This window comes from Tasmannia lanceolata, unplaced genomic scaffold, assembly GCF_043159265.1.
Source record: "Tasmannia lanceolata isolate RefF3 unplaced genomic scaffold, GAP_Taslan_0.1 ptg000004l, whole genome shotgun sequence".
Taxonomy (NCBI): Eukaryota; Viridiplantae; Streptophyta; class Magnoliopsida; order Canellales; family Winteraceae; genus Tasmannia; species Tasmannia lanceolata.
Genome location: NW_027518681.1, coordinates 6,448,625 through 6,470,100, shown reverse-complemented (window position 1 = coordinate 6,470,100; position 21,476 = coordinate 6,448,625). Strand labels below are relative to the sequence as shown.

The following is a 21,476-nucleotide window of genomic DNA, read 5'->3' as shown; positions in this document are numbered from 1 at the left end:
CATTTCTATAGAATGAACCTAACTCTTGTATCACCTCTATAGATCGGAGGTTTAGGATCATTCTATGGAAATGATTTTCCTAGGACTGCTAACCAAATGATCCTTGCTATCCGATATAAAGCTTCAAGTGAGATTCCATTGATTGACAGTTAGGATCTTCCAATTACCAAGTGTAATTGGAACCGAACCGAGTGTAATTCATGTTGAACAGAATAACCAAGTGTTGGGTTCGGTCCCATGTTGAACATAATAACCAAGTGTAATTCATTATTCATATATAAACACTAAACAGGGGTTACAGGGCCATTGGTGAAGGTTGAGTAAACCCAAAACCGAACCGAACTGAACCGAACCGATTATATATGGCTCTGGTTCGGTTCGGTTCCATACATATATGGTTCGGTTCTGGTTCCAATTTCAGGGAACCGATTATATATGGTTCGGTTATGGGTTTAGCCCAAAACCGAACCGAACCGAACCATGTCCACCCCTAGGACTACGCATTCTCCCACCTTGTATTCTTGTAACGTGATCTGACGTCAAAAAGCATTAAAGTTGCCCACTGTTCACGTTATAACTTATAAGGGAGGCTAATGCGTACTGCAGTGGGGTGAAAATATCATCCCCCAAATGATAAATGCGCCCCTTTTTAAATTAACGGAACGAAAGGCTACAAAAAACTCTTACTCCGGAATCCTGCCATTCCCCGCCGGAAAACCTTTTCCCATCTACGATGGCCGGAAAACCGACGCCGTTCCTCTTTTCTCCGTTCTGCTCTCTACAACGCTTCCTCCTCACACTCGCCGCTATAACCCTAATCTCCTTCACCTTCTTATCCCTCAAATCCCTCCATTTCCCCCTCCAGTACCGCTACGATCTCTCCTCAAAACCCACTCAGGTACAAATCTCCCCATCTTCCATTCAATTCTTATTCTACACTCTCTTTACCTGTTTTCTCTTAGTTTTTTACTCAGATTGTGATCTAAAGGTCGCTGCAGATGGAAAACAAGGAGATTTTGATGGAAGCGGAGGAGAATTTGATTCAGTCTACCACTTTCCGGAGATTTTCCGGCGGAATTACGCGGAGATGGAGAGGAATTTCAAGGTTTTCATCTATCCGGACGGAGATCCGAAGACGTTTTATCAGACGCCGAGGAAGCTGACTGGGAAGTACGCGAGCGAGGGTTATTTCTTTCAGAATATTAGAGAGAGTGGATTCCGTACGGACGATCCTGATCAGGCTCACCTATTTTTCATTCCAATTTCTTGTCATAAGATGAGAGGGAAGGTATGATTCTTTGATTCTTTTTCATGTTTTTTCTTTTCTTGTTTGAGCTGGATTTTGTTAGGGTTTGATTCTCAAACCTAGTTTTTTGTGTTTGTGTTGCTGATGCTACATGTGATTATTGAGTTTTTGTCTCTTCTTGATCTTGGAAATAGTTTTGGGATTTGAGCTGGAGAATTATAATTTAGGGTTTTGCTACGTTAAGGTGAATTGGAAATGATGTTTTACAATCATTTTACGCCCGTGTTTTGATAAAAGTACACGTGTTCTGAGACTTCTATTTTTTAAAATCAAAACATGTGTAAAATATCATTTCCAATGCAGCTTAATGAGTGCCATGAGCAAAACCCTATAATTTATTGTGGCTATGCTATGTGCTTCATTTTGTGGGGAAATGCCAGAGCTTCCCATTCAATGAAGTAATTTGGTCAGTGTGATAAGAAGGTCCCGGGAGAAAGGAAGAGTACATATAGTTGTAGTGTGTCATGTTTTTTTTTTTTGTAAATTTTATGGAATCATTAGCTACAGCTGATAGAGGAAATGGTATGGAATCAAGTTCCCAAAGGTTGGGCTTAAAGTCATGGATAGGCTATCTAGATCTGGTTTTGTACTGGGATGATGCTATGTTTCTTGGAATTTAGTTCGCCAAGTGTAGAAGGCGATGATGCGTTACAGACTTAAAAGGTAGTTAACTATCTCCATGAAAACTTGTGCTTTCCATAGAAACCTCACGTTGAGCTTGATAGGAACATATGGGATAACCTCTACTGAGAGCACTATCTTTTATAGACACATGTTAGCAAAATGTGTGATATGGATCAAAATATGGTGAGCCAAATATATGGGTTTAATACCTCTTTGGCGCAAAAATGGATAAAGCAAAACATCAAAGAGAATGAGAATGACAAAAAGACAATGCTTGAAATTTTTGCTTTCAATACGACCGTTACTCAAAAAACATTAATAATAGATGAAAAGAGAAATTATGAAATATTTTAAGCTCACCAACATGTCCCATCTCGCACATGCTTGTACTACTTTATTGATTCTTTACTTAGACCTTGTCTTTCTAAATACAACTGAAATTTGAAAAAAAGTAGCAATATATAGAGTCCCTTTAAAAGGAAAAAACCGATAAGATAGGGAAGTTTCTCCTAGCTGTGAACCCTTACCAATGAATGCCATTAGGTTGGGCACTTGGTAACACCGTCCCTTGTCAAACCCTAGCCATAAAAAGAGGAAACCATAAACAATCAAACAATGTCATGTTGGCTCGCAAATCCCCATCTATCTAAGTTTCTCTCAAATTGAAATTGCCATTTGACTCTAGGTTAGCAACAAATGAGAGAAAGGGCCCTCCTCTCCACTCAAATAAAGGCTTTTCCTTTGAAGGAAAGAAAATCGCTCAAGGAGTTCGTACTCCCCTATTACCAAAGTTGAGTTGTTAGGCTCTTGAATGACCACTCTAACCCTGTTGTTGTTTGGTGCTTGGAAATCTCGATCTCAAGCCATAGACTGTGTCTTCATTGCAATCGTAAAGGATGGTTGTAGCAAGGTTGCCAGAGCGGGACGCGAAGGCTCCCGGAATGGGGGGAAGCGCGACGGGGAAGTGCGATTCTCACTTTTTAGGGAAGCGTCGAGATTCCCAATTCGGAATCGCGTTCCGGGGAATCACAATTTTCTGATGCAGTGGGCGATTCCTGCTTCCTTGGGTTGTAGACACACGGACGCAACTACCCAGTATGGAGTACAACAAAAATAGGCCAAGCATTATAGGACGCCATGTAAGCAACCATAGAAAGAATCTCTTTATCACATCCACACTATGTATGGTATTAACTCTATACAATCAATGGAGAGAGAGAGAGAGAGAGAGAGAGAGAGAGAGAGAGAGAGAGAGAGAGAGAGAGAGAGAGAGAGAGAGATTAAACAATGAAGAATAGAATGATGAGAAATGAAATTAGAGTTCATGTGTGTGTGTGTGTGTGTGTGTGTGTGTTTTGGGGGGGATTCTCTCTCTCTTTTCCATCTTTTTCTTGCGATTTTTCTTCCTTTTTCTTCTCTGCAAGGTTGGTGTTTCATTTTTATTTTTCTTCTCGTTTCCCATTGAAATAAGTCTGATTCTCCTTTCTGGTCGTCAAATAGGTTTTCTTTTGGAGGCGACATGCCAGCCCATGGCATAGTCTCTAGGGCTACGTTGAATAGCTCTTATGTTATCAAAGGACGTTTTGATCGACTATGGACTGACATCTGCTGCTGGTAGACAAAAATATTTAGATAGAGCTGTTGTTTTTCTTACTCCATTGACACCCTCCTTACCCCTTCCCGATTGAAGGGTGACTCTCCACATCAGTTGGGGCTCAGAACTAGTGGTGACAGCTCGGGACAATGACTCACTGATTGCAACCATCAGAGGAATCTCGCAGGTCTATTTGGTGGGCAATGGTAATCTAGTTGAAGGTGACTTGGTTTTCAAAAATAGAGGGAGAACTTTGAGTCCCAAGGCAGTTGATTCGTTGGGCTTGTTTCTGTTAAACCTAGTCATAGAACTGAGTCGAAATGCTGCGACCTAATGACACCAAGTCGGGATCGAGTTGGTAGTGGACTCAGTGCCACTTTGACTTAGTGGATGGACACTTTGCCCCCGGGTTCCCGTATGTATATGAAGTCAAAAGACGAAGACAGAAGAACTGATCATATTGTTAATGGAGTTAACAGACTAGTCAATGCCTGAGCCATTTTACCATTAGAGGGAGGTTTGGTTGTGGATCATTGTAGAAGTAGCATGGGCTTTGGAGATATGCCTTTAGTGGGGAATGGTAAATAAGCAGTTGAGAACATCATCCTCTGGGTCAGTCAAATTTTAGGGTTTTTCCTTCCTGGTAAAGAAAAGGAGGTCCGTGAGTTTTTTGCCTCTCTGGAAATAAAAGAGACCCTAGTTGTCAAGACCACTAATATGTTGAGACCAAGGGGAGACAATGCCCAAAATACGGACCTTAACATCTTAGTCGATGGAAACTATGAAAATTTAAGATGACACTTCAAGAAATGCGAGAATAAGGAAAAATACGCACACAAATATCATCACATATGCAAGGCAACCATCCATAATGGTTTGACTAGATCAAACATCTAGTGACATGCATTGTCGCACGTCTGGAACAGCAAGGTTCATTCTAAATGTATATATTTTGTATGTCTTGAAACTTGAAAGTTCAAGATCATTCCATTTTTTTTTACGTTTCATCTTATTCATCTTATTAATGGAATGACATTAATATTTCCTGATTATATGGGGTTTTTTGGCTATGTGGGTGCACCGCAAGGAATCAAACTTCTAACTTTGTTCCCCACAGAAATAGACACATTTCGCCAGAAATCGACACATTTCGGTTGAAGTTTAAAACCGTGGGTACGGAAACAGGGTTTGTAGAAGATCATATTGGACCTTGGTATGTCTTCAATGTAGCTGTCTCTCTCTCGCTTGCATCTTATCCAGATGTTACTTCCTAAGCCACCTCGGACCATTGCCCTATTCTTTTGGATCCTAAGATGGGATCGTGGCATCCTCCCTTTTGGTTTGAGCTTGCTTGGTTGTATGAGCCTAAGATGTGGTAGTCTTAGGAATCAATGGTTAGATTTCAGAGGCGATTGCTAATGGATCAACAATACTCTCTTAGTCTAGAAGGTTAATTTGGTAAAACTACGTTGAAATAGTAGGCCAAGTCAGAGGCGGGGTTGATGGAGCTTAGAAACAATGAGATATTAGGGAGGCTTCAAGCTTTGGATTATGAGGAGCTAGTGATACCTAAGAAAGGGCATCCCTAAAAGAAGAGTTCAATGAAATCACATTGTAGGAGGAGATTAAGTGGCTGCACTGATCCTAAACAAAGTAGTTGAAAGAGGTGGACATGAATACAAGTTATTTCTAAAACATTGATAGTGCGAGGAGGACAAATCAGACTCAAACTTTGATGATTGAGGAGATCCATTGCGACAACTCGACAACTCTCTCTTTTGAGATAGATTTTATCACTCCTTGTATACGTTAGAGGGGCTCCACTCCCCTACACCTGATGGGATGGAGTTTGGTCTGCTAGATCAGACTACCGGGGAGAGGATTGAGTCGTCTCTTAGCAAGGAGGTGAAGAAGGCTTTGTCCTCAATGAAAGGGGATTAGGCACGTAGCCTTGATGGTTTATGTTTGGCTTTCTTCCAAAAATATTGGAAGAGGAAGGGGGGGATTGATGACTTCTTAGGCTCTGTTTGGATTCCAGATAGTTACCTTGTAGATTAGTATTTAGTGGTATAAGTAGTCAATAGGGAAGAGACAAACATTCGATTTACCCAGGGTTTACTTGGTAGAATAGTGATAAGTGGTGTTTGGTTGCCAACCTCATAAGTAGTGGGAGGGGGTGCCATTACCTATATATATATATATATATATATATAAAGAGAGAGAGAGAGAGAGAGAGAGAGAGAGAGAGAGAGAGATTTCCATGTAGAATTCCACAATTTTTTAGAAATTTAGCATGTAAGGTATAAGTAGGGAACATGGATGCCACGTCACTAGACAAGCAATGATTACCTTTGAATCTTATCTAGTAGTCTTCAAGGATTCTAATGCTAAATTGGCAACCAAACACTCCAAAGTTACCAAAAAGTGCATTTTTTTTGCTTGGGACATCATTGAGGATGCCAGCCATGTGGCTACCAAACAGAGCCTAAGGAGTTTTATGATTATATGAGCCTGGAGGGGAGTATTAGTTCCATGTTTATTTTGCTTATCCTAAGCGAGATGGTGCACGAGGTTCACAGATTTTTGGTTAGGTAGTCTTGTGGGTTCGTTTATAAGGTGTTGGCTAATGTGCTTGCTGATTGCTTCGACTCAGAGCTCGGGAGTATGATATCAAAGTCTCAAAAATTCATGGTAGGAGATCCTTGATGATGCGATCGTCACTGATGAGTGCATGAACATTTACCACGAGAGTGGGCTTGGTGGTGTCCTCTACGAGGTAGATACAGAGAAAAAACTATGACATAACGGAGTGACGTTGCTTGGATTATTTGTTAGAGCGCATGGGATTCATGAGGAGATGGAGGGTTTGGATGATATCATTCAAAAAAAAATGGAGGGGTTGGATGTAGTGTTGTGTGCCTTTTGCGTGGTGCTTTATTCTTGTGAACGGATTGCCTGGAAGCTTTTTCAAAAGCTTTAAGGGACGTTGCCACATGCCTGGCATCCTCTAGGATGTCCCAAGAAAAAATATGCACTTTTCGGTAACTTTGGAGTGTTTGGTTGCCAATTTAGCATTACTATCCCTGGAGACTACCAGACAAGATTCAAAGATAATTATTGCTTGTCTGGTGACGTGGCATTCATGTTCCCTACTTATATCTTCCATGCCAAATTTCTCAAAAAAGGTAGAATTCTTCATGGAAAATTTGACTTTTTTTTCTCCTTTTCTCTCTTCCCTCTCTTCTCTTTCTAACTTGGTAATGACACTCCTCCCACTATTCTATTGAGGTTGGCAACCAAACACTACTTATAACTATTTTACCAGGTAAACCCTGCCACCAATCTGCAAGGTAACTATCTGCATCCAAACAGTGCCTAAGGGTTTGAGACAGGAAACCCTTTATCGCATTTTATGTTCACCATAGTGGCAATCGCTTAGTCAGATGTCGAAAAAGCGTAGGTTGGCAGCCTTATTTTGGGTTTTAGGCTAGAGGTTCTCGGTGTTGGAGGCCTTATTTCAGGTTTTAGGCTAGAGTTGCTGGATGTTGAGATTACGTAGAAAGCGTTCTTCTCTTCAAAAGTGTCGAGGAGAAAGTGCTACGGGGTCAATATAAGGTCAGAGAATCAACCTTTGCAAGTCATCCTTGATGGGTGTGTGGTAAAGTGATGGATAGGTTGGCAGTTTTGCTCGTAGGTTGGCAGTTTTGCTCGGATAGGAAGGCTGCCTTGATCCCTAGTTCCTATTTGGGGCTTCCCCTTTTTCATTGTGCATCCTCCCATGAACCTCTGGGATGCGGTTACTGAGAAGGTTGGGAAAAATATCTCCCCTTGGAAGAAATGCCTCTTATCTTTGGGGGTGTAGAATCACGCTTATCATAGCAGTTTTGTTGAATATGCTACTATTTTGTCTATTCCATTGCCCTATAAGTATCATTGACTTATTGGATTAACTTCATAATGACTTCCTTTTGAATGACAAGTAAATTTCCAGTGAAACCAATACAAAACAACTAAACAACTGAAATGTTTTTGTTTCCGTCCCCATCAAACTTCATACCAAAATTGAAACCCATTTCGAAAGCAAAACCTCAAGTATATTAGTGGTATACTATGCCAATATGTGTTATATAATTATATTTATATAAGTTGCATGTGAAATGTGTATAAATATTTACATGTGAAATGTGGTATGTAATGAATTATCAGACTTGCACGACAACACATGTCACTATGTGTTCGATGTTGTTAAACAATTATGGGTGATTTTTTTTAATCTATGTGATGGTTTTTTAGTGAATAGTTGTGCTTGTCATAGCACTTTCCTAAGTTTCATCATGGTTTTAAATTTCGGCTGAAACATTTTGTTTTGGCGTAAATATTTCGATTTCGGTTGCTACTACTGAAATAAAATACACTTGGATCCCTGACAAAAATCAACTCCACTCGTAGGAAAGAGAACATAGAGATTTTTTTTTTGAAATGGAAGAGAACAGAAAGATTCCTTTAAGATATTTCAATAAAAATATTAAATACCATCAAATGGGAATTACCTCTTCAAAAAAGCTATTTCAATAAAAATGACAAAAAATAAAAAGAAACACTAGTGGTCAGGAATCTTACCTGGATTTCGGTTGTGATTTTGTACTGAAATGTTTCCTTTATTTTACAAGATTTTGGCCAAAAATTCGTACTGAAACCGAAATGTTTATGTTTCACTGATGACCGAAATCAAAATTTAAAACCTTGAATTTCATATCAAATCTTGAATTTCTCATAAATTTCCATCCAAAAGATGTTTCCATTTTCATCATGGCCGAAACACACCGAAATTGAAATCGAAGCCTGAAACCTTGGAAGAGAGCAAGAAGTACCACTTAGTCAGTTCTGTGAAACTACCAATTACTCCAAAAGCTTAAGCCGTTGGAGAAGGCATTATTTAATCTTTTATACTTTAACACTCCCCCTCACATGTGGCCCCGCTTTTTGAGGGTTGGCCTACACATGGCACATGTGGCCCCTCTTTTGGGTTTGGCCATTGCATGTGGATATTTACTATCAAGGAGGTTTGAACTCAGGATCTTTGGCTTTGATACCATGTGAAACTACCAATTACTCCAAAAGCTTAAGCCATTGGAGAAGGCGTTATTTAATCTTTTATACTTTAACAAGTTCGTAGGCAGTTTGCAGACGGAAAGCTTAGGGATCTAGGCATTTATAGTCTTGGAGAGATGAACAAGACCTTGGCAAGTGACCATGGAGGTTTGGGGAGGAGAGCTAGCAAACTTTCGAGGGAGGTAATTTATGGGAAATGTGGTTCAAGTTTCGAGGGTTGGAAGCTACAGGACTCTTCTGATGTTGGGGAGTGACTCCGTGGAGATATATTATGAGATCCATGGACCCATTTCTTATGAGCATCGGATTCAGAGTGTGGTGTGGGTTACATGTGCAATTTTTGCTTGATCTTTGGTGCCGTCATTGCCCCCCTGAAATCCGACTTTCCTAGTCTCTTCAGTGACGTAGGATTGCATGGCTACTGTATGTGATTCCTATGACCCTCAGGAGGGCAGTGTGGTGTAGAAAGTTTTGTTACGACAAAACTTTCTTTAATAGGGAGCTCGACATGGTAGATGATTTTATGGTGAGGTTGGACTTGGTGTTTATTAGTAAGCTGGGAGAGGATAAGCGGGTTCTGATTTGGTGTGCAGACAGTTTCTTCTCAATTAGTTTTTTTTTTAGTAGTTAGTCACGCCTGTGCCCCTCTGCATGCTAGGTGGGTGTGGAAGTGTCTTGGACCATATCATGTTTGTGTCTTCTGCTAGACTCACAGGATTTTGATGATTGCACACCTACCCATTGAACAAAGATTTATCATTAATGGATGCAGTATGTGTGGTGCGTTGGAGGAGATGATGGATCATCTTTTCATTCACTATAGCTTTGTGAGGGAGATCTTCGCTTTTTTCATAGCTTTGGTCATGTCAAACCATATTGTTAATCTCTTTGAGTCTGGGGATTTTGCGTTTTGGCGATGAATCTTTTTGTTGATCTCTATAGTGGGAGGAAGCTATGGAGCCTGGCCCTCCGAGTGTTCATGAGGATGGTCTGGATGGAGTAGAACTATAGGGTCTTCAAAGGATCCAGGGTTGGTGTCTGGGTCTTCAACAATATATATTCTCTTCTGTAGTTCATTGGGTGGCAGTTCTTCCTGATCTCAGAGGCATATCCAAGTCGACTGTTCAGTTTTATGTCACTAGGGAGGGTGTTACTCTTGTTGATTGAACTTCCCCTAGATGACCTCCTCCCCAGCTTGGTTTCTTGAACTTCAATGGTTCAAGATTAGGAAACTTGGGTCTTACCAGTATTGGTGGTTCCTCTGTGAAGTGGACAACAAGGGCAAGTGGGCTTTTTTGTCCTATTGTGGTGGATAACTCCAACAAGGTGGAAGTCCTTACGCTCCTACATGACATCCGATTAGTGGATCTCCAGCTCCTTGAATCTCTGGTTGTGGAGGGAGATTCCCTTATCACCATCTGTTCGGTTAAGGACAAGAATGATTTCCCTTGGTAATGCACGAACGCGTCTGAGGGGATCGTGGATTCTATCCAGAGGCATGGGATTTCGTTCCAGTACGTCTACCGTTCCGCCAACAATGATGTGGACTCTCTTGCTCATAGTGGTGTCCGCATGGACTCTCTTACTCATAGGGACTGTTATGTATTTTTCCGTTTCTGTGGTGTTCCTTGACCATGTCAGTTGAGGGTTATCTTCTCTTTTCCTTAAAAAAATCACCATTAAAAAAGGATCAATGTCCTGAAAGTTGAATCATAGGCCAGGTCAATTGAGTGGTAAAATCATATTGTGTTGAAAATATTTTAGAAAATTAATTAAATATAGGAAACCATAAAAATTTATATATAAAAAAGATATGTTTACTCCACCATATTTTAACATTTCATGGAAAGTCTTAGACAACTTATAGCATTTGATGAAAGTTCTATTCGGTGATGACCATATGTCTTTTCTTATTGAAAAGATGAAATATACAATTACATAGAGCATTGCATTTTGCCATTAAAAAATGATTATATAGAACATCATGAACATGGAAGAATTTCAAGCAAGTCAGCCTTAGAATGCATGCGAAATTTCTTCTCATCTCCCTTCAATCTGTAAGGTAAACCGACTTTAAAACTACTGTCATGAAATTCTTTTCTAGTTCAGTTTTGAAAATCTTACGATTCATTTGGTTTTGTGTAGGATTGAACTGTAAGTTGTATTGTTTGGGATTTGACTGGAAAGGTAGGATTTGTCTGTGTATTGTTGGGTTTTAATAACAGTAGATATGGATACATAGTTACAACTAGGACTGAGAAGGGTGATAACTCTTTCATACTTCTTTGAGGGAAAGCCCATGTGTATGTGTGCATGTGTCCAGGATAAACTTTTAGAGATTATTCTCTACAATTATTTGCGACAGTCAGTTGCTTATTGTTGTCAAGGCTCATCCAGTGCTTAGGTTTGGCAGAAAAGCAATCTTATCAGATGTTATCCTTCTATATATGCAGCTTTATTTACTTGCACTGGGTTTTATTTCACTTATTGATGAGTACCATTTTGCCTAGTGCATCTTTCTTACTTCCAGAACATTATCTATGAGAGTGCAGATGCTTGATTTTTGCAAACTTTCCCTACTCATACACACACATATGAAAGCATGCACTCACATCTAGGCAGGCTCAGACGGCGGTTGCATGAGGGACTCAATGGAAATAGAATGACCTTCTGAGGATGATGTGATATTATTTAGTTCTGAACATAGTTATGAATTCTGTTTCGCCGGCCGGAACGTACCGTTTCATTCGGGATTCCAGAATGGAAACCACCTCCCTATACCGTTTCGGCCGGAATTCCGCCCGTTCCGGATGAAACACGCCTTTTTTCAAAAATTTTATAGAAATGCCACTTAAACGGCTAGTTTTGGTTTTTGTCCATTTTACCCTCATTTTGACCGTTTGTAGCCGTTGGAAGGGTATTTTGCATCTTTTTCCACCAACACCTCTATATAAAGTATAAACCCATCTAAGCCTTGTTTTCTACTTCTCCTTCAACCTCTCTTACAACCTTTCTGATCTTTTGGATTTTTTTTTCATATTTTTAACTATTAAAAAAAATTCCGGTCATCGTAGTGCTTTTTCTTAAACTAAACACCGAAGCATTTTGTTCCACTCGCCAAAATGAAACGACGGATGAAACGGAATCGATAACTAAGGTTCTGAATTACGAGTTGCATGCTTCTATCTCATTGGTATATTATGTTTTGAAATCTAACTCATTTGGTATTATTATGTTTCCCAAAGTTTCTCTAGGCAGGCTCAGACTGGTTGCATGAGGGACTCAATGGAAATAGAATGACCTCTAAGGATAATGTGATATTATTTAGTTCTGAATGACGAGTTGCATGCTTCTCTGTGACTTGATGTATTATGTTTTGAAATGTTTGCAGGGCACATCTTATGAGAACATGACGATAATTGTCCAGAATTATGTTGACAGCTTGATAGCCAAGTACTCTTATTGGAATAGGACCCTAGGTGCTGATCATTTTTTTGTCACGTGTCATGATGTTGGTGTGAGGGCAACTGAAGGACATCCACTTCTTGTGAAGAATTCCATTCGAGTTGTATGTTCTCCGAGTTATGATGTTGGATACATCCCACACAAGGATGTTGCTCTTCCTCAAGTATTGCAGCCATTTGCTCTGCCAGCTGGTGGAAATGATGTAGAGAACAGGTCAGAGCATATTTAGTAAATGTTTTCTTTTACTCCTCTTTTCTGAAACTGTCAAAATACAATCATGTAGCTGGAGCTGGTGAGTTAAATTGAGTCCATGTGTAGCTCTGACTTATCCACTAGTTACATATTTCTCATACAGAATATCCTTTGGTCCGTATTTGTATTTGTTTCCATAACATCATTTGTTCCCGTAACATAACTCTAAATGTAATCCGGTAGGATTTCACAAGTGCTTTGCTTTTAACTTTTGCTATTCTTCTAATATTGGATTTGTAAGCTTGCAATTATTTTCTCTCTTTATGTGATGTTGATTTCTCTCTCAAAGGTATGACTGGTACATTTTGCCTTGTCAAATTACGTAGGTGTTCATGGTCTTCTTTTTTATGCAAATGAGTTGTGAATCTAATGATGTCTAACATCCGTTAAACAACTTGTTCACTGGATTTTTTGGGAACTTGTTTTTTGGTTGTTGGGCATGCTCTTTCTTTAGGTGGCTATTTCCTTAGAAATGTTGATACTCAATTCTCTTTGGTTCTTGAGGTAGAATCCTCTTAAAGGCTCAGACTATAGATAGAAACAAGATATCCAGGATTATTATTTTTGCAGTTTCCAAACATTTGGCTTGTTAAGTTTTCATGAGTTTGCTTATTGTTTTTGAAGGATGCTACATTTGACTGTTGGAATTTGGGTGGGGAAACATCAATAAGTGGACTATGAATACCTCTCTATGCATTTAGCCATCACTCTCTCTCTCTCTCAATGATTTTATTAAGCATTTTTCTTGTTGCATATTCTAGTTACATTGCATCATTGGAAGGATAAGCTCTCCATATTTTTCTTTTTGCTTATTTTATTTTTATCAAGTGAAAATTATAATTTTATTAATCAAAGGAAATTATAGATGATGGTTCACGAGGACCCAAACTTCCAACATTACAGACCAGCCTATAATTCCAACACTAATTCCCACCCTTTCCAAACCATAATTAGTTAATTTACCTGTCTCCAAATTGCCTTCCATGAAATGAGTAATTGAAGCGACTGAAAAATGGAACGATGTGGTCTATCTCCTAAAATTTAGACATAGATCACCAAGCTAATTCCTTCTCAACCACCAGGTGACGTTGAGTGAAATGTCCTCTATTCGATCTCCCAAGTTCTCCTTGGGACATTTGTTAATGACCCGTCAGGTCTGGGGGCTGGGATGTCCCAACATATATCACAATGGAGTGGCCCAACATCTCTTGCAGAATCATTGATCCTTGTAGATGGGACATCAATAGCTGATGTACTATATGTGCCAACGTCTGGTGCGTCGTATGCTACAGGCGTGGGATACGTGGGCAGGACGTTACCTCCCCCCTATGGATCTAGAGACGACACCTGTGCTCCTGGCCAACCTAATGCGTTAAGGGTCGGGCAAGTTAAGTCGTAGCCTAGTTCCAAGTTTGAGTCAGCAAGAGACGGTTTAGAGTGCTGATCAGCTCACGAGGGGCATATGATTGTTGCAGCTGCCAATCCAAGTAGGGGATGCAATGACTGACCATATGGGGAGATTGAATGTGGACCGAACGACTTGGTGATTGATCAAAGGACAGGGAAGGATGCATCTGATTGGCTGTTGGGACTTGGATATGAGGAAGAGGATAGAGGACGTTTGAGTATTATCAATGTTCCTGAGGCTAGTGTAGAATCAGGAATCGTTAGAGCTGAAAACTTTCAGGAATACGGAGGTGGACGACGAAACAAAAGTAAAAGGATTCTGCTTCTGAGGAGTTTGAACTTAGCCCCACATGCATGAGAGGTGACAAGGAGTGGGCAATTGTTTTGGTTGCGACAAAAGATATTAATCCCTTAACTCGTTGAAGGCAATTCATTCAATTTTATTAGGTGGGTGAAGGCGATTCATTTCTTAGGCGGATGAAGGAAGAACACGAGTGTTATCCTTTGTGTTTTGCGGATGCAATTGAGCAAGTGAAGGAAAAAGTGGAGGGCCATGTGGTGATTTTTCAGCATGTGTGGCAATCGGCTGATTCCGAGGCTGAGTATCTAGACCGTTTTTTATTTCCTTTCCCCTTTATGGCGGGGTTGGTGTTTTTATTTCTTTGTTGCTTGTTCTTTGTAGTGTTTGTATGGACCACCTTGGTCTTCTTGTTGCTTCTTTTTAGTTAATATAATTCTCCATTCAAAAAAAGCAAAAAAACAAAGAACCAGCGGTCCTGTTTCAAAAGATAAATACGAAACAATGAACCATAAGACAAATAATCTTGTCTTCAATAGCATTAACAACACCCATTGGCCTGACATAGGCAGACATGATCTAGCCCTTGCTAGTGCATGCACCCCAAGAACAAATGGAGATGGTGATTTACAATTACCATTGGAATTAAGTTTCAGATTGTCACCAGAGCCCATCGGAAGGTTGAACACCTGATCATTACAAGCTACAACAGACTATGCACCATCTACAGTCTGTATACAAGCATTATGTTTCAAATCTAGTTATGTACCTAATTGTATATGATGTCAATATAATGTATATCTTAGGGAGATGAACATTCCCTTATTTTTATAGTGGCACTCCTCTCTTTATTTTACACTTCCCTAATTTGCTGAGATAGCTTTTCGGGACTTACAACAGCCACTAACAGCCAATCAGAAAGGTGTAAAAAATGAATAGTGGGTATCATCTCCCTGTACTTTTGACATAAATTTTCAGTATGCATATCAAATCATTTCTATTGTCCAATATGGTATCACAGAAATGCTTATTTTATTCATAATGTTCCTTAGTTTTAAAAGATTAATCTTTTTCATTTTTTAATATATTAAATTGGTGTATGCCTCTTGACTTACTCTTTTTTTTTTTTTTTTGAGAAGGTAAATTTTTTTTATTTCAAAAGGATAAAAACATCCAGTCGGGGACAAGATGTCCCCATATCAGAATCAGCTGAGATACATTATCCGCAACCGCAATGCGGAGGCATAACCAAAAACAAGTATAGATATTAAGCACTCAAGAAGACGCAGGAGATGTCCCCTCTTTCCACGCCATCTTTCGCCAACTTGTCCGCTGTTGAATTTGCTGATCTCCACCTATGAGTCAAAAGAGGGCGGATGATACCCACAAGATCCCGGATTTCATCAATTTTCGGGGCAAGGTGCCATGGTCCGCAGCTCCTATTGGAAGCCCAAGCAATTGTATTCGACGAATCCCCCTCCACAATCAACGGTCCAAGATTGTTAGATACGTACCATCTTAAACCGTAAAGCAGTGTGATGACTTCAGCTTCATTAGCCTCACAAATGCCAGCAGGCCCGGAATAAGAGAGTAAAATCTCGCCACTGTGATTACGAATCACCCCCCCAAAACTGGCTCTACCGGGATTGCCTAATGAACTTCCGTTGAAATTCAGTTTTAACCATCCAATAGGGGGAGACGACCAAATGGGAGTTTTTGATGGCTTACACCGTTTTTTCTCGCCAATTACCGACTTCCAATGCCTTAAAGCCTCGCCCACGGAGTAAGGACATCCCTCCTTTGCCCGCTCCTACCCAATAATAACAAGTTTGATGTCAAGTGTAAGAATGTGTCGGGCCCTGGAGATGTTATTGAATATGCGGTTATTCCTTTCTCTCCATAATCACCAAACAATAGCGTACGGAATAGACCGCCACATTGATTCCCCAGCTTGCCTTTGAATGCACCGCACCATTCAGTGATTACTGTCGAGATTCTCTTTGGGGACACCCAACACATCCCAAAGAATCGCAGGATATCCATCTAAATCAAATAGGAGAACGGACAATGAAGTAATACATGGTTCAATGACTCTTCATCCCTGTTACACAGCACACAACAGCTGGCTAATTGAAATCCCCTTTTCTTTAACCTCTTAACTTACTCTTGTAACATGCATATTACAAAATCCATATTAGATGCCTCAGATGTGAGACATATTTCTTTCCTTGTTGGTGACACATGGTACAAAATAACAGATTGCAAGTGTTATGGTTTTTGTAGTTGCCATAATGTGTTTTTTGTTGGTTTAATGAAGTGACATCGTTGATACAAAAAGAAGTCTTCCTGACACAAGTGCATCTTAGCGCATCTTATGACTGACTCCCTTCTGAATGGCTATTATCTGAACCCAGAATACACTTGTCTCTCCTCTGGACTTTTTTATTGATTGTGAAATTTTCCTTGAATACCTTTGGAAATTGTTTAGAACTTCACATGAATTGGGCTCTGTGGCAAATCTGGCTCTATCCTCAGCTGTTCTTTTCACTCGTTAAGCATTTAACTAGTTGCCTTAAAATGATTTTGAGAGTGAAAGTAGAGGTGATTATCTCCATTGAATCTTCCATTTCCCTTTCTGCTTGACCTTTTTATAGGCTGCTTTATTTGTTGAGGTTGTTCCATCAGGTGTTTCAGTTCAAATTGGAAAGCTCTTCTATATTTTGAATTTGCAATGACTTTCAGCCATAGGGTAGCATATATGATGTTCACCACTTCTCATCACACATTGCTTCTCAATTTCCTTGTTTTGGGGACATGGAAAGAATAGTGAATGCATGTTCTCATAGTATCTATGTTTTGCTAACATAATTGGGTATGATACTAATGCTTTCCATGCATCAAAGCAGAGGCTGTAGGGTGCTACCCAGTGAGCTTGTCAAGTAATTTCCAGAAGCCTCTGGGTGTGTTCTGGGTCCCTATACTAATCCTTCTCATATGGCTAATAAATTGATTCAAAGGCCGATGTTATTTAAACAAGCATATGATAGTTTGGTTTGATTTCTTTGGATATTTTCATGACCTTATCTCAAGTTACTAGCTGAATCTTTGTATACTTTCTGCCTCACAGCCTGTATTTGGGACTTCATTGGTTTTCTTGTATAGAGAAATATGTTGCATTGCCGCATTGGTGACAATATGCATCAAAATTTCCAAAAGACGGAATCTTTTTGTGAAAAATCATTGCTAAAATTAACGAGATGAATATCTTGCAGGACAATACTTGGTTTCTGGGCTGGTCATCGTAATTCTAAGATAAGAGTTATCCTAGCACGTGTTTGGGAGAATGACACAGAACTTGCGATCAGCAACAACCGTATAAGTAGAGCTATTGGAGAGCTGGTTTATCAGAAGCAATTTTATAGGACTAAATTCTGCATATGCCCTGGTGGTTCCCAAGTCAATAGTGCTCGCATAGCAGATTCAATTCATTATGGATGCATTCCTGGTGAGAATTTCTAACTCTAGGTTTTCTTGATGCAAGTGTAGCTCATGTTAGCAGTTGCACAAAAATATTGTAGATTTGTTTTACCATTTATGCATAATAAGTAAAAAAAATATGTAATTTTCGATTAGGTATTTGTAATTTAGCTTTATTGGTATTAAATGACAAAAAACCCAACTTTCAAATTACATTTTTACTACTAGGTGGGGTAAATGACTTTTAGGAAACTTTTGTACAATTAAAATTTTTGGTATTTCAGCCGAAATTTAAAACCTATATATATATATATATATATACATACAGAAAAGTGACCGTACTCGGTCGAGTAGATAAGCTTATCTACTCGGTCGAGCTAAAAACAGTGGGGGCCCACATTTTTTTTGGTGATCCAAACCATTCATTTGAAAGGCCCTTACCTACATAGGGTGTCCACAAAAAAATCAGATCCATAGGATCATCCTAACCCATCCAAATGTGGAGGAAAAAATGAACAGACACAGTTTGTCCACAAATCTGCCCATTTTTCCCTCCACTGTTGGATGGGTTAGGATGATCCTATGGGGTTGATGTTTTTGTGGACACCTTATCTAAGTAAGGACCTTTCAAATGAATGGTTTGGATCACCCAAAAAATGTGGGCCCCCACTGTTTTTAGCCGACCGAGTAGATAAGCTTATCAACTCGACCGAGTATGCTCACTTTTCCCATATATATATATATATATATATATATATATATATATATAAAGGATTGTACGCTCGAGCGTACCAAGCTTTTGGTACGCTCGAGTGCCCAATCACATGGGTCCCACATTTTTTGGGGTGATCCAAAGCATTCATTTGCAAGGCCCTATCATAGATAGGGTGTGTACCAAAAATCAGCTCCATTGAATCATCCTAACCACTCCAAAAGTGGAGGGCAAAAATGGGCAGATTTGTGGACAAACAGTGTCTGTCCATTTTGACCTCCACAAATGGATGGGTTAGGATGATCCTATGGAGCTGATTTTTGGTACACATCCCATCTATGTAAGGGCCTTTCAAATGAGTGCTTTGGATCATCCTAGCAAAGGGGGCCCACATGTGATTTGGCACTCGAGCGTACCATAAGCTTGGTACGCTCGAGCGTACAATCCTTTACCTCATATATATATATATAAGTTCTAAATGATAGATTTTCTTGCCATCTCTTAATGTTAAAGGACTTTGATAGTTTTATTCATTACTCTCTAATATGCCTGTGCCTTCAGTTTACATTTCTAAATATTTGACTTTTTGTGCTTTTGCAGTAATTTTATCCAATTACTATGACTTGCCATTCAATGATATCCTTGATTGGAAAAAATTTTCTCTGATACTCAAGGAGAGTGATGTCTACCAGCTTAAGGCAATCCTCAAGGCCATATCAGATGAAGAATTTGTTGCATTGCATAAGGGATTAGTTGAGGTAAATGTTTTCCACGACCAAATTTTTTTTGTAGGACAGTAGGATTCCGATTTCAGAGCTTTATGATTTGTTGGCAGAGATATGATTTTAAGTGAGTGATGATTTGAAGCGTTTCTCACTATGCACTTTATACAGTTGTCCTAATGCTAGATAAGTTTTTTTGGATTATAAAATCAGTTTTTATGATACTCCATGTACTGTGATTCATGGTCGGTATTCAAATCAACCCTTTTTATCTCGTGTTGCAAAGGATCTAATGCTCTCTATCATTTTTGCCATTAAAAAAAGGGATCTAATGCTTTCTATGTCGTGTTACTTTGTATGTGCAAAGTTCTGACTCTTGCCATCCTATTAGTCATGTTTACTTGCAATCAGATTCCACCCACACGAAGTTGCTCTTTTTGTTGCTTTAATACGACCCTCATAGATTGAATTAGAAACTATATTTGCTCAAGCATTTCTTTGATCTTCAATACTATATATGTGTTAATTTGACACACAGGGGATTATCCCTCTGTTTCTTCCCTGTACCTCTGATGAACAGCAAGATTTGGTAAGAACAGTATTTGGTTTAATGGAGGAAACCAAGCCTCAAATAACACAAGTGTAATTAGTTGGGATGAAAAACGACGATCCGCTTCATGGATTCATTATTCCCTTAATAGCCATCTGTTACAACGTTCATATGCACCAAAATAGCCTGAAAATCAGCATTACAATCACAGACTCCCTACACGTTAGGATTCTTTATGCCATGACTCAACCCATAATAACAACTTCCCCACAAGTTAGGACTCTTAAACTACTACTAACTGAACTCAATTCATTATTGGCTGGACTCTAACGTTAACATAATTGCTGGACTCTAATGGTAACATAACTCTGCTTGTAACATAATTGTTCATGTAGATACTTGCCATAAAATGCCAGTGCATTTGTAAAGTATTTTGACAACGATATTTTAGATAGCAATTCAGATATTTAAGCCTTTGCATTGTGTGCAGATTGGTACTTTTTGTCAGTTGTACATAGGTTGTGTCAGTTTAACTTTTTCAAGCAAATAGTTGCCCCTTGAAGCTGTTTCTTTGGCAATCAGTTAAATATTAAATGTAAATTTGTGGTAACAAACCTCAGCTCCAACTTTGCTATATCCAGTATGCCCTGATAACACGGGTCAGTCCCGGCAAAACTGGAGTACCCAATAAACAAATATATCCAGATGGAGTTAAATATAGCATAGACGTGTGTGCTATGATATACAAAATAGCTAGATAATAACATCTAAAATATACCATAATTCTCATCTTTACAGAAGATCGGGGCTTTTGCAGAGTATTTTCTCTTTTTGTAGTTGTTTGAGAGTATGATATGATTGGTTTTTTCTTGACAATCATTACTTGGGTGTTTTTCTCATAAAACCTTGTATTATTATGTTATTAGATCCAGAAACACTTCGAATGGCATTCACCACCAATCAGATTCGACGCATTCCACATGGTCATGTATGAACTCTGGTTACGCCGTCATGTCATCAAGTACTAAATATGAAGTACCAGCTATTTTTGTACACTGGAATCTCTGGTCAAAGGTATGGAGAAAAGTGAGAAAGTTTGCTCCACTCTTTGGCCACCAATACACAAGCTTTGTAAAATACATTACAATTCATTGCCTTCTATTCTTTTTCTTTTTTTTCAGTCTGAGTAGACATGGGCGTTTTCTCATAGGTTGAAGAATTGATAACTTGGTAGAGAACATTTTTTTCCCCATATAAGAGGGACTTTATTCTGCTTTGTTATAGGTATGTGGCATTTGGTATTGCATGCTAAGTGGTGGAAGACTTCCCATATGGCAGAGCTTGGCCCGTCCACAAGATCTTGAGTCAGGTTTTACTATTTTACAAGGTTGAAGCCCTTTTATAACCCTTTTTCTGTTCAGTTGTATTACTCTTTTAGTTTAGTTTCTTGAGTTTATTGCAGAATGTAATGGAGAGGTTCAAAATGTAATTGAGAGTTTAGTGCCCACTTTTTCTGATGATCCAAACCACTCATTCTGATGATCCAAGCCGTTCATTTATTGAATCTCACAGTGAATGTCGCACCCAAAAAACTTTTCCAATGTATGGTCTTAATCATCAACTTATAGGCAGTAAAGTAAACAGTTAGGACAGTAAAAGAATTGGATGGCTTTGGACCCAAATTGCGGTGAGTACTCCCACGTTTTTATATGGTGTCCGTTGCTCATATATGTGAAAAGATAAGCAACAGAGAACAAAAAGATATTGGAAAAGAGCTCATGTATACATCCTCTCTCTGTTTTTTTTTTGGTATTTCAACCCTAACTTGCCTTTGATTTTTAGGGGTTTACTCAACATTTAGGGCCTAGTTGGATACATCTAATAATTATTTGCACATGAGAAATGATATTACCACCTATTCTTCCAGCATTTCCACCCCCTTTTGGTTGTTTTTTTC

At 39.2% G+C, this 21,476-nt stretch overlaps 1 protein-coding gene across 4 annotated transcripts; it reads left to right on the top strand.

The window, feature by feature from the left end:
• The first annotated feature begins 594 nt into the window (after window positions 1-594).
• LOC143875767 (Exostosin family protein) lies at window positions 595-21,039 on the top strand. 4 transcript variants are annotated; one of them, XM_077377371.1, is made up of 7 exons: window positions 595-898; window positions 963-1,288; window positions 12,028-12,314; window positions 17,331-17,563; window positions 18,848-19,005; window positions 20,446-20,593; window positions 20,804-21,039. In XM_077377371.1, exons 1-6 carry the CDS (start codon window positions 631-633, stop codon window positions 20,545-20,547), a joined length of 1,374 nt encoding a protein of 457 aa, XP_077233486.1. In that variant the 5' UTR covers window positions 595-630; the 3' UTR covers window positions 20,548-20,593; window positions 20,804-21,039. The 4 variants fall into 4 exon arrangements, with proteins under 4 accessions (XP_077233486.1, XP_077233485.1, XP_077233487.1 ...); XM_077377370.1 differs by having other exon boundaries at window positions 20,446-21,039; XM_077377372.1 differs by having other exon boundaries at window positions 596-898; window positions 999-1,288; window positions 20,446-21,039.
• The last annotated feature ends 437 nt before the right edge of the window (window positions 21,040-21,476 follow it).

What these genes read in the sequence shown, in the direction of transcription:
- LOC143875767 (XM_077377371.1), top strand. Translation starts at nt 631, where the DNA reads ATGATAAATGCGCCCCTTTTTAAATTAACGGAACGAAAGGCTACAAAA. An exon ending in GGAAATGATGTAGAGAACAG is followed by an intron (nt 12,315 to 17,330) that starts GTCAGAGCATAT and finishes AATATCTTGCAG; the next exon opens with GACAATACTTGGTTTCTGGG. An exon ending in TCATTATGGATGCATTCCTG is followed by an intron (nt 17,564 to 18,847) that starts GTGAGAATTTCT and finishes GTGCTTTTGCAG; the next exon opens with TAATTTTATCCAATTACTAT.